General features: G+C 34.2%; 1 protein-coding gene across 8 annotated transcripts in view; it reads left to right on the plus strand.

The window, feature by feature from the left end:
* Positions 1-6109, plus strand: part of LOC106074348 (CLIP-associating protein 1-like) — a 108691-nt gene extending 102582 nt beyond the window's left edge. For all 8 annotated transcript variants that reach the window (XM_056004597.1, XM_056004596.1, XM_056004598.1 and 5 more), the window contains 5 exons: positions 100-123; positions 1556-1693; positions 2014-2082; positions 2253-2369; positions 3761-6109. In XM_056004597.1, coding sequence (XP_055860572.1) covers positions 100-123; positions 1556-1693; positions 2014-2082; positions 2253-2369; positions 3761-3814 — 402 coding nt within the window. In that variant the 3' untranslated portion in view covers positions 3815-6109. The remainder of the gene's footprint in view (positions 1-99; positions 124-1555; positions 1694-2013; positions 2083-2252; positions 2370-3760) is intronic.
* Positions 6110-14551: the final 8442 nt, after the last annotated feature.

Below are 14551 nucleotides of genomic sequence, written 5' to 3' on the forward strand. Positions count from 1 at the left end.
CATGGAAAGCTGATGGTAGAATGATCCTTGAACTTGTTCTTCTATCTTTCTCTACCAACTCTATATCCCATAAACAGTTTTTGTTGATTGTAATTTCAGTACACTGTAAGGACTGACATCAAAGTAAATACAAGACATTGTTTCAAATAATAGAGAGCTAATGGAACTTTCCTTTTTTCTTTTTTTTAGAAATCATGGTTGAGGGGTTCTTTTTTTTTTTTTTTTTTTTTAATATCTAATTATTTCTTTTTCCTGGATTGTGGGTTCCTTCATTGTTAGGATGTGATCAAATCAAAGCTACATCTATTTTGTTAAGTTTATCCAATGTCAACATGAACTTTCCTGTGCCAGACAATTACTCTGTCAGACAACAGTATCTTTTAACATCTATCCACCTCCACCAGGCACGCCCCACCCCAGGAGTCTGGTCTCCCTGCTGGATGTATTTACATAACAGCCCCCTTGAGGCATGGAGTCTCCCATCCTTTTTTTTTTCTTTCTGGGACTCCACTTCCTGCTGCAAACCTAGCAGCATCTTCTTTTTTTTAACTCTGGGCAAAAAGAACAAAAAGGGGAAATAAATGTATTTAAAAAAAAAGGGGAAAATCAAAAAGATGTCTTTTGAAAGTGGGAAATAAAAATCAAAGAACTGTAATAGAGACAACTCTGTGTGAAGTAGTAGGAAGTAAAGACAATAAGAAGAAATGTAGAATATTTTCTTGAAGTCATATTTCACTCACTTAGAGATACAAATATTAATTGGTCTGGGTTGGACTTATGCCTTTCACATTCATTTCTCCATTAAATCAGTTTATTAACAGGATGATTTGAAAGTTCCTTTACAATTATTCTATGGCCTCAAAACATTGTAGATTTTGCTTTATGGTAGTTTGATACAAATTTGAGGTTCTTGAGTTATTATGCTGGGATACTATGTTGCCTCTAGATCCACCCAGGTATAATGATAATATTTGTTGGGGAACAGTAGCTGGCCATTGTACTTACCAATAGGCATCTTTGTTAACCATTGTCTGTCCAATTTGATGAGTTTTACATAATATCTGAACTGTGTCAAGTTTTTAATTTGCTATCAATATTTGTGTTTTTATTTAGAGATGATGTGTAGAATAGATTTTTTTTGTTCATTGAGTTCCAACTTTAAAAACTTCATTTTTGTCCTCCCCTTTGATTGCTTTCTCTATGTGTACTAGCTTTATATTCCACCCCCACCTGGTTTTCTATATCTTCATGTTACATGTCTGTGTTTTTACTACTGTTTCAACTTTTTACCTTTATATCTACCTTTCATTGTAAATTCACCTATACATACTTTTAATAGTACAGGTCATAATTTAAAAAAAAATGTTTTTCTTATAAGTTTTTTATAACTTAAGTGCCAATTCTTCTTTTTTTTAGAATATCTAGTTCATTCTAATCATTCAGACATTTTTAAGAAAACTATTTGTTGATGTTTGTAAACTTTAATGGAACTTACTATAGGACCTAAAATAGTGTCCCCTAGGATGTGGTTCATTGTTAAACTCTCTCTTAATAGGTCCCCTATGCTGCCTCAGAAGTAGAGGACACTCTAGTGCAAGCCTTACCTCCTGAGCAGAATTTTAGGATCCTAACTCCCATAATACAGAAGATGGAGTATCATATGGCTTGTGGGGCCATACAGATGATGACCAAGGTAAATGTGTGCATTTTGTTTGTGAGTTGACATGTAAGTCACTGATAATGAAATCCTGAGTGTTAAGTGTTTCAGTTGGGGAGAGGGTGGAACAGAGAACAAGACAAAATGTATAAAGAATTGTATGGAGAGTATAGGCCTACAAATCTCAACCCCTTCAATTTTGTTCCCTTCAATTCCTCATCACTGCAGTAACTTACCTTGGTACTGAGTAGCCTCAGAGCAAGCAATGATGTTTACTATAACTAAATGTATGTAGAGATTTACATATTTGTATTTAAGTTAATAACACAGTGAAACAATATGTATATTTTTTTCAGGTTGTTGAGAAAATGCCTAAAGATGTTTTAGAAGCTTCCCTACCCCATTTAATCCCAGGTTTATTTAAGGTGAGACTAAGAATAGAACTATATGATACTTAGATTTGATTTGATTTGAATACTTGTACTAATGTGATTGATTTGATTTGAATACTTGAACTAATTTCTAGTTATTTTGAATGAGCTATTTCTTGTTTCTTTCAATGAAATCTATGTTCTTTTGTTTTCTCTTAATTTAGAACTTTGAACACAAGGAATCCCCAGTCAGGAAAGCTAGTTGCTTCTGTCTGGTGGCTATATACCTGAGGGTGGAGGAAGCCATGAGACCATTTATGGAAACCTTAAATAGTCATAGGGTAACCTTTTTTTTTTTTTTTCAAATTTAACAGAAGCATAAACCAAGAAAGCATTTTATTATTTCTTTATTTCAATGTATGTCATCTGTCTGGATCAGAAACTAGACTAGAACTAAACCTGCGTCTTTAGACATGAACATTGGCAACTTGTACATTCACATTAGTCAAATCCCATGGTTAAGAATGAATGTTTCAAGTTTTTACTTACAAATAAAAAACTTGCTTAGTCATGTAGGTAGAGGCAGTTTGGCAGACTAGCAAATATTTTTGAAGTGCCATTACATTTATTGAGCCCAACATCTCTCCACGCCACCCATTTTTCTTTTCCTATATGTATTCAGCTGTTTGAAATGTAAACTATTTGGAAAACCAATTGGACTTCATTCTAGTTTGTATTTTTATTTTTGGGTTGGTGAAGATAATGTAGAGTTCACTGCATTTGATAGGGCATGGTGTCTTGAGATAATGTAGAGTTCACTACATTTGATAGGGCATGGTGTCTTGAGATAATGTAGAGTTCACTACATTTGATAGAGCATGGTGTCTTCAGCTCAAATTTCAATTAGGGCTGGGATTTTTAATTTTGGTATTTTTAGGACGCAGCTTAGTCCAGCCGACTCTAATGGGTATCCGACATTAGTTGTGGAAAGTAAAGACAGTTGCTGGTTGTGGTACTTAAATTTTTTTTTTTGTTCAAAGCTTATATCATCTCACTCTGTACAAATTATTTTTCCCACACCCAATCTTGGATCAACCTGAAGTTTTGCACAATTAGTTCTTTTACCTGACAACACTAGAACCAATTTAAAAATTTAACCAATTAGTTAATTAACTATTGGTAATTATTTATTTTGTTTGGTATCTTGAACAAGAGAAAGAAATTGTACTTGACTGAAGTGGTGGTATAAGCTGAATTAGTCTCCTTTACAGGTTGTCGCTCTAAATTGAAATTTTTAAAAATATATATAACTATAAAATCACAAGTTCGAGTTTAGGCGCTTCCTTTTTTTTTTTTTTTTTTTTTTTTTTTTTTGAAGGCTTTTAAAAATCCAATTCTGGTAAAATCCACCCAGAAATCTCACTCTTCCCCCCCCCCCCTTCCCCCATTTTCCCTGATCCAGATAAGTGATAGGGTCATAGCTAAAAGCAACAAAAATTGGTAAACAATATTATTAATCACACAGATTTGTTGTTGTTGGACTAGATCCATTACAAATTTAAACTTGGTATAAGCTTTGTTTTGTTTTTTTTAATTATTTTTCATGTTTTTCTTGTTAACTTCATTAGATAAAAACATTACATGAACTACATTGTATGTAGAACTTGTATTATCAGAGCCATTATGTTAACAGTTTGTATTCACTGACAATATTTTTCTGTTTTGTTTACAGATGAAACTCTTAAATTTATATATCAAGAAACGCAAGCAAGAAGAAGGGAAATAGCATTAGATCTAGAGACTTAGTTTTTTTAAATTGTAAACCAAGATCAACTTTGTGCAAACAACATCAAATATTTGGATTAACATTTTGTTTAGAAAGCAATTGAAACTCTAGTGGGGCATGTGTTCCAAGTGTCTGTGAGTTGGATGCAAACAACAAAACTATTTGTATGTGTTATAGTACACAGTACATGTGTAGTAGATGTGCTGTAGTACTACACAGGCAGACTATTACTAGTTAATGTTATCTATTTTATCAACTGTGTTACATAAATACTGTGAGTGTGACATCTATACCCAAACACTGTAGCTAGACACGTGGCTGCTAGAACCTGAGATCTGATGAGCCTCATCTGAGTTATTTGAAACAACCCTGGAAACATTTAGCTTTACCTCCACTGTAAATGTGTTTTTTATTTTGACACCAAGATGCAGATTTAACTTGCTTGAAATGGACTGAGCGCTATATCATTATGGTCAAGTAGTAACTGGTCTACATTAGAACTTAATTGTGGATTGGGTTACTTAGTAGGTACTTTTAAATAATAATAGGTACAGTTTTTGTTTTCATTATTTAGAAATATTTATTATAATAGGACAATATGTCTAGTTAGTATTACAAATAAATGAATAGTTAGATAATGATTTAATTAGTGAAGTTTGAAGTTGCTTTTACTTTTTACTGACATCCTCCCCTACACCTCTGCCAAGATCATTTCAAATTGTTTTCATATTTAAATGATCTGCTCTCTCTCTCTTCCTTTATCCTCACCAATAGGATTCATTCACTATTTTACAAGTAGTACAGAGCTGTAGGATAAGACGTCCCCCAGCACAATAGTTTTTTATATTTATTTCAATAATATATATTTCTAGTAGACCACTGTATCATTTTTATACAATCTTACTTTATCATAGTCATGTTCCATCATTGTTAAGTGATCAGAGAGAGGGGTGATCTAAACCAGTCAAGGGATTTTCTGGATGCTTCTAGTTGTTACTTTAATGATGTCACACAATCAGGTTTTTCCTGAGTTTAGCTTTAAATGATCCATATTGAACTCTTTGATGCAAGGTTTCTAGTCTGTGTGGCTTTGATACAAAATGTATGATTAATTGTTTGACTCAGATATTACATGTATGCTAGTTGATTTGGAGATTATTCCATCTTTGGTGCTTTGTGTGGTTGAAGGACTATTTGTGCTATTGTATGCTTGTTATATATTTGAAAAACAACAATCTTCTCATAGCTACTTGAACTAATGAACAAATTGGTTTAGGAACACCAGAACATTATCAATGTATGTGTCATTTTGTTCAAGGGTAAAACAATCCAGTCTGAACTCATTTTGTTTGTGTTCCATTGACTCGCAATGTATAAAGTACTAAATAAGTTTGGTCCTGACACTATGTTATAGACGTACCAGCTGATCCTTGCCCGATTGGCTTATTGCTGTTGTAGTTGGCCAAAGTGTTTAGCTGCAAACATTATTTGGCTTTAGTTCTCCACCTTGTAAAAACATTGTTTGGCTTCAGTCCTCCAGTTTGTCATATCCTACTTTCTGGTCCTACTTATTTGTCCCATCTGTATTTTGTTTGTTTTATGTTGCCCAGTGCCTCATGAAATGTTTATTTCTTTCAACTGGTTTATAGACTATCTGGTTCTTTGTATTTGTAGCAACATTCATGAACCAGTTTATGTACATGTGTGTGTGTGATTATAGATGCATATAGAAATAGGGAGAAGTGAGACTCAATGGCAGGGCTGAGGTGACTCCAACCACATTTTAGGGTGCCAGGTCTAACAGTTAGCTCCTATGATACACAGTAGATGAGTTACACACTGCACGCTAAAGTGTCCATACAACTGGAGTGGTTAATGGACACCTAGAAGGATCTAATTGATCTATAAAAACATGTGTTTCCAAATTGTTTTTATTTTAAAATGTTTCAAACAAAATGAACATTTTTTAACAAAATATAAAATTCAAGTCAAACAATGGACTAACTATTGTATTAATAGAACTTTTTTTTTAGTTCATTGCACAACACAAGAATATATGCATAGTTGTATATTTTGTGGTATGGTTTTATTTGGTATTACTTTGAAATAATCAAGCTAGTCTTGTAGACACTGTGTGACTGGACTTGTGTGTGGACCTGACTGAGAGAGTGGACAACATTTTATTGCTTTGTGTCTTTATGTTTTCTTAACCTGGCGCTAACATGTGTGTCTTTTCTTGTGCATGAAATAAAACATTTTGTAAATAGTTCAATTAAAACTTGTACAAATTGACAATGTCTTGTGTTTTCTAAAGTGTTGTTTGAACAAATTTAATCAGTTCCGTTTGCTAGTAATTAAAAACAAATAAACTTGATCAATGTGTAGAAAAGCAATACACAGTCAGAGTAATGGGAAATTAATCATTGTTTGATGACTTGGCTTGGTTGAAAGTAAACAATGACAAATTAGACCCTGATGAGAATTCGATCCTATGTAGATCTCACAAACTTACTGAAGCTTGACCTTATCATGGTGATAATGATTGCATAGACAATATTGGCAACAATTGGAATGGCCATCTCGTCTATTTTGTTGACAACTTAACCTACCTAGGCAGCACAGTGTCCAAAAATACGTCACTGTCCAGAGAAATACAAAGCCGTATTGCAATGGCCAATTTGGTCTGAAAGTATGGCGGAATAGGTCTCTTCACCTAGCAACAAAAAATCAATGTTTATAAAGCAGTGGTTCTCACTACACTCTTGTATGGCCCTGAGACCTGAGTGCTCTATGGAAGGTATTTAAGGTTCCTCGAACACTTCCATCAAAGGTGCTTTCGCCTCATGATGGGCATACGCTGGCAAGACTACATCACAAATAATTATGTTTTGCTGCAGGCCGGTGTGGACAGTATAGAAGCACTAATAACCATTCGACAGCTGCGCTGGGTCGGACACTTATCTCTCATGGGGAGACGACTGCATGCCAATGGCGAGCTTAAAGGAGGATGGCTAACAGAGGTGCCTTCCGAAAGCGCTATAAAGATCAACTCAGGCGCCATTGGCATCACTAGTGGATTCAGAACTTTGGACGGGGGGGGGGGGGGCGATTTTTTTCCAAACCTAACGCCCAGTAAACCCTAACCCTATGCATAAACGTGCGTACAGCATATCTATGGCCTCCTTCAGTCGCGAAGCGACTATGGATCATCTTGGTGAGATGAATGCCTGGGCATTAGCTGTGGTCGGAACGATGTCGCCCACACATCAGTTCCCCCCTCTCCACGCAGCTGATGTATCCAAAGGAACGATATATGCTGCCTGGTCGTGCGGTTTGTGCGCTGGACTGTCGTTCGGATTCATCGACGGTCGAGGGTTCCAACCCTGCCCGCTCCCATCCCCCATCGTCCTGCGGGAGGTTTGGACTAGGAAGTAAACTATCTTCAACTCTGAAGGAACATCCGAATTATGTAAAACAAACAAACAAATATATATGAGAATTTAAAAAAGCAATGTTTCTCAACCTTCGCGAAAAAAAAACCCAGTCATGTTGAGGCCTTCCTCTTGCAAGCTTGAGGGTCTAGGGGAGCGCTTAACTATAATACAAAAAGAAAAAGTATTGGTTTGTCGGATAGGGGGAAAGGCGATTACATGTATCACCACTCCCACCTGGTACAACCCTTTTTCATTTTATATTTACTAATCATAAAATTTGAGATTTGAGTGTGGTGCGACATAATATACAAATGGGTTCACATTTAGCTTATATTATATGGATATTCAACTAATTTTGTTCACAAACTATGATTTCTCCGTAAAAATAGAACCGCCCCCCCCCCACTCAGAGGGCTAGAGTGGGGAGGGCAGTAAATGCAATTGCCCCCACCCCTACCCCACCGAATCGGCCAAGATACCAGAAGGGGATCGACATAATATAAAATTTATATATTAATTCATTACTTGTGTTCACAAACTATGATTTCTCTATAAAAGTAGGACCGCCCCCCTCAAAGTGTTAAGGTGGGAAGGGCAGTAGATGTATTCGCCCCCCCCCCCCCCAACCCAATCGGCCAACAGGGGAACGACATAATATAAAGATTGGTTAAAATATCAATAGCAAGTTTTAATCATATAGTTATTTAATTGATTATGATATCAAGCTGTGATTTCTACAAATAAATTGGACCCCCCCACTCGAAAGTTAAAAGGGGGAGGGTCGGGATTGATGTCATCGCTCCCTCTCGACCCCACCAAATCGTCCAACATACTAGAGGGGAGGGGCGAAATGATCTATAATCTAAAAAATAGGTTGAAATATAAATAATTAGCATATATAAGTACTAAATTCGTATACAAATTGTGTGAATTCTATACTAAAATTCGTTCCGCCCCCCCCTACCCCCGTAGGGGGTATGGGGGCGGGGCGGGCGAGAAGAGGGGAAGGGGCGATCGCCCCTACCGCCCCCCCTGGATCCGCAAATGACTGGCATAGAGGATAGTATCTGGCAGCAAAGGGTCTCGGAAAGAGACAGTTGGAGGCTGCGGCCTGCGGGGCAAACATTCGAGACTCAAAGAAAAAATCCCTTATTGAGGACAAAGAGCAGACGGAAAGAAAAATTAAATCGACCGCCAGCTTGGTCTGCACGTAATGTATTAGTGGCAACGAGTGGTATTTAAAACAAACATTTCCAATAAAGTCTGATACAAATGTCTAGAAATATTGATACCAGTTACAGAAATGTGTTGACTGCATTTAGAAATAAAATCATAATCTCAATTGTATTGCTATAGATCTTGAAAGTTGGTTGAAGGATTCTCTTGTAAATTCATTTTCACCAGAAGAAAACTTTTATCTTCGGTTTTATCAACCTAGTAGCATCAACATAGTCTTATACTTCTTACAACATAGATTTATACTTCTTACAACATAGATTTATACTTCTTACAACATAGATTTATACTTCTTACAACATAGATTTATACTTCTTACAACATAGATTTATACTTCTTACAACATAGATTTATACTTCTTACAACATAGATTTATACTTCTTACAACATAGATTTATACTTCTTACAACATAGATTTATACTTCTTACAACATAGATTTATACTTCTTACAACATAGCCTTATACTTCTTACAACATAGATTTATACTTCTTACAACATAGATTTATACTTCTTACAACATAGATTTATACTTCTTACAACATAGCCTTATACTTCTTACAACATAGATTTATACTTCTTACAACATAGCCTTATACTTCTTACAACATAGATTTATACTTCTTACAACATAGCCTTATACTTCTTACAACATAGATTTATACTTCTTACAACATAGCCTTATACTTCTTACAATATAGATTTATACTTCTTACAACATAATTTTATACTTCATACAACATAGTCGTATACTTCTTACAACATAGATTTATACTTCTTACAACATAGCCTTATACTTCTTACAACATAGATTTATACTTCATACAACATAGTCTTATTCTTCTTACAACATAGATTTATACTTCTTACAACATAGCCTTATGCTTCTTACAACATAGTCTTATACTTTTTATAACATAGATTTATACTTCTTACAACATAGATTTATACTTCTTACAACATAGCCTTATACTTCTTACAATATAGATTTATACTTCTTACAACATAATTTTATACTTCATACAACATAGTCGTATACTTCTTACAACATAGATTTATACTTCTTACAACATAGCCTTATACTTCTTACAACATAGATTTATACTTCATACAACATAGTCTTATTCTTCTTACAACATAGATTTATACTTCTTACAACATAGCCTTATGCTTCTTACAACATAGTCTTATACTTTTTATAACATAGATTTATACTTCTTACAACATAGCCTTATACTTCTTACAACATAGATTTATACTTCTTACAACATAGCCTTATACTTCTTACAATATAGATTTATACTTCTTACAACATAGATTTATACTTCTTACAACATAGTTTTATACTTCATACAACATTGTCGTATACTTCTTACAACATAGATTTATACTTCTTACAACATAGCCTTATACTTCTTACAACATAGATTTATACTTCATACAACATAGTCTTATTCTTCTTACAACATAGCCTTATACTTCTTACAACATAGTTTTATTCTTCTTACAACATAGATTTATACTTCTTACAACATAGATTTATACTTCTTACAACATAGCCTTATACTTCTTACAACATAGATTTATACTTCTTACAACATAGCCTTATGCTTCTTACAACATAGTCTTATACTTTTTATAACATAGATTTATACTTCTTACAACATAGCCTTATACTTCTTACAACATAGATTTATACTTCTTACAACATAGCCTTATACTTCTTACAACATAGATTTATACTTCTTACAACATAGCCTTATACTTCTTACAACATAGATTTATACTTCTTACAACATAGCCTTATACTTCTTACAACATAGATTTATACTTCTTACAACATAGCCTTATACTTCTTACAATATAGATTTATACTTCTTACAACATAATTTTATACTTCATACAACATAGTCGTATACTTCTTACAACATAGATTTATACTTCTTACAACATAGCCTTATACTTCTTACAACATAGATTTATACTTCATACAACATAGTCTTATTCTTCTTACAACATAGATTTATACTTCTTACAACATAGCCTTATGCTTCTTACAACATAGTCTTATACTTTTTATAACATAGATTTATACTTCTTACAACATAGATTTATACTTCTTACAACATAGCCTTATACTTCTTACAATATAGATTTATACTTCTTACAACATAATTTTATACTTCATACAACATAGTCGTATACTTCTTACAACATAGATTTATACTTCTTACAACATAGCCTTATACTTCTTACAACATAGATTTATACTTCATACAACATAGTCTTATTCTTCTTACAACATAGATTTATACTTCTTACAACATAGCCTTATGCTTCTTACAACATAGTCTTATACTTTTTATAACATAGATTTATACTTCTTACAACATAGCCTTATACTTCTTACAACATAGATTTATACTTCTTACAACATAGCCTTATACTTCTTACAATATAGATTTATACTTCTTACAACATAGATTTATACTTCTTACAACATAGCCTTATACTTCTTACAACATAGATTTATACTTCTTACAACATAGTTTTATACTTCATACAACATTGTCGTATACTTCTTACAACATAGATTTATACTTCTTACAACATAGCCTTATACTTCTTACAACATAGATTTATACTTCATACAACATAGTCTTATTCTTCTTACAACATAGCCTTATACTTCTTACAACATAGTTTTATTCTTCTTACAACATAGATTTATACTTCTTACAACATAGATTTATACTTCTTACAACATAGCCTTATACTTCTTACAACATAGATTTATACTTCTTACAACATAGCCTTATGCTTCTTACAACATAGTCTTATACTTTTTATAACATAGATTTATACTTCTTACAACATAGCCTTATACTTCTTACAACATAGATTTATACTTCTTACAACATAGCCTTATACTTCTTACAACATAGATTTATACTTCTTACAACATAGATTTATACTTCTTACAACATAGCCTTATACTTCTTACAACATAGATTTATACTTCTTACAACATAGCCTTATACTTCTTACAACATAGATTTATACTTCTTACAACATAGCCTTATGCTTCTTACAACATAGTCTTATACTTTTTATAACATAGATTTATACTTCTTACAACATAGCCTTATACTTCTTACAACATAGATTTATACTTCTTACAACATAGCCTTATACTTCTTACAACATAGATTTATACTTCTTACAACATAGATTTATACTTCTTACAACATAGCCTTATACTTCTTACAACATAGATTTATACTTCTTACAACATAGTTTTATACTTCATACAACATAGTCGTATACTTCTTACAACATAGATTTATACTTCTTACAACATAGCCTTATACTTCTTACAACATAGATTTATACTTCATACAACATAGTCTTATTCTTCTTACAACATAGATTTATACTTCATACAACATAGTTTTATACTTCATACAACATAGTCGTATACTTCTTACAACATAGCCTTATACTTCTTACAACATAGATTTATACTTCTTACAACATAGATTTATACTTCTTACAACATAGCCTTATACTTCTTACAACATAGATTTATACTTCTTACAACATAGTTTTATACTTCATACAACATAGTCGTATACTTCTTACAACATAGATTTATGCTTCTTACAACATAGTCTTATACTTTTTATGACATAGATTTATACTTCTTACAACATAGCCTTATACTTCTTACAACATAGATTTATACTTCTTACAACATAGATTTATACTTCTTACAACATAGTCTCATTCTTCCTACATTGTCCCTTCGAACATTCAAAAGAAAAAATTGCCTTGCCCTCACTGTCCTGCCCACCTGTCTTTCCCTCCCTTGCTGTTCCATCTATTTATTTCTGTGACACTTGACTATACAAAATAAAATTTAAAAAAAAAATGATTGTGAAGGGCTAATGAATTAGTGCAAGAGAGACAAGACACCTAAGGGAAGCAACCAAGCGATTCAGTCGATTTGTCGTTCTTGAGTAGCTCCCCGAATGGCCCAGCAGGTCTTCCTGTTAGACGACGTCCTGCTATCTGTCAGTATCTCCAACTTGGGTTTCTCTCTGTCTCACGGTAACCGATTCTTGAACAATAGCAACTTGCGAAGATAATGAGGCAAGCAGAGGCCGACTTGGCCACACACTGAATGACATTCTAGTTTAAATAGAACTGACTAGACCGATAGCCGAGATGTTCAACTCATTGGAAAACAAAATAAATACTAGTTTGTATTTCAAGTGGCAGTTCAAGAGACAAGAGTTCAGAAAATATACGTTTATTAGCGTATGTCTAATTATGAACATGAATAAGACTATCTAAATAAATTAGCCTACCTAAGTTTAAAAAGCCGACTTTGTATAATCCTATTTCTAGGCTATATATGATCACAGATCTAGTTTGTCCAATGTCCTGATCGAGATGCTAGAATTGCCTTCTAAAAGACAATCGCAATCATTTTGTTCTTCATGTTCCTTCAGAATGGAAGATGTTTACATCCTAGCCCAAGTCTCCTGCAGGACGACTGGGGATGGCAGAGGGCAGGGTTCAAACCCGGGATCAACAAATTGGTGGTCCAGAGCGCATATCACACTACCCAGATGCCATTCTGCAGTTGAGTGAAAGAGCAGAGAGAGACAGAGAGAGAGACGTCTTAAGAATATTTGAACAAAAATGCGCCGATCAAGTAACAAACTTATTTATAATTCCTCCACATAAACAAAAATTGCTGTAAATATACCGATAACCATTTTAAAATGTACACCTAATTACTAGCATACAGGGCCGGCCTTAGGTAATTGAAGGCCCTAGGCAAAGTGAATAGGTTGGCCCTAAATGAAATAGAAGAGCAAAAAATTAAGACCGAAAAATAGGCAATGAATTATAAACAGTCTTTAACTATATCTACATCAACAAATGAGTTCCTATAACGCCGCTAGCACTAATATGTTTCATGGATGACACTCTGCCACCGGACTAGAAATAACGTTTCGACATTTCACAAAAAGAAAAAAAAACAATGGTCTTCTAACATCTGTAGTCTAACAAGAAGATCTAAACATTGGTCTTCTAGCATATGTAGTCTAGCAAGTAGATCTTTACCTAAAATCATAGTACCAGTAAGACTAAGACTGCTTTATTGATCCTTATGGAAATTTGTTGTGATTACAAGGACTCGTTTCTCAGATACAGACAACACAACAGAAACATACACATACAGTAGAGACTTAGAGAGAGACACAGAGCTAGGCTAGTAGACACAGAGCTAGGCTAGTAGACACAGAGCTAGGCTAGTAGACACAGAGCAAGCCTAGTAGACACAGAGCTAGGCTAGTAGACACAGAGCTAGGCTAGTAGACACAGAGCAAGCCTAGTAGACACAGAGCTAGGCTAGTAGACACAGAGCTAGGCTAGTAGACACAGAGCTAGGCTAGTAGACACAGAGCTGGGCTAGTAGACACAGAGCTAGCCTAGGCTACTAGACACAGAGCTAGGCTAGTAGACACAGAGCTAGGCTAGTAGACACAGAGCTAGGCTAGTCGACACAGAGCCATAAGGTTCTGCTATGTTTGAGTTTTGATCCATGTGAAATTTGTTTGCTCTACAAAAATGTTTGTGGACCTGTGCGAGGGGGAGGCCCGAGGTGGTTGCCTGGTCTGGTCCTGCTAGCAATCAACATGAATTACTAATCCTACCCGTAATGGATACAATTACTTACCCTAGCAAATGCCACTCAATGTAAATAGATAAGAAAAATAAGAATTACATTTAGTTTAAATTTATTTTATTTACATCTCTCTCTCTCTCTCTCTCTCTCTTTCTCTTTTTCTTTCCATAGATTTTTGAGATAAAATCCCGTGGGATTCTAGTTATCCTCTAGTAGAAAGAATGTATCCTCACCCCAGGGAGTTTTACTTGTAACTTTTAGAAAATTGACAGAGGTAGTAGACATGTTGCCAAGACCGTCAATCATTGACCTGTGGACAGAAATGAATTACTGAAACTAACTAGTGAAAACGAAGAACATGTTTTGA

The sequence above is a fragment of the Biomphalaria glabrata genome, chromosome 11 (genome assembly GCF_947242115.1).
Source record: "Biomphalaria glabrata chromosome 11, xgBioGlab47.1, whole genome shotgun sequence".
Classification (NCBI taxonomy): domain Eukaryota; kingdom Metazoa; phylum Mollusca; class Gastropoda; family Planorbidae; genus Biomphalaria; species Biomphalaria glabrata.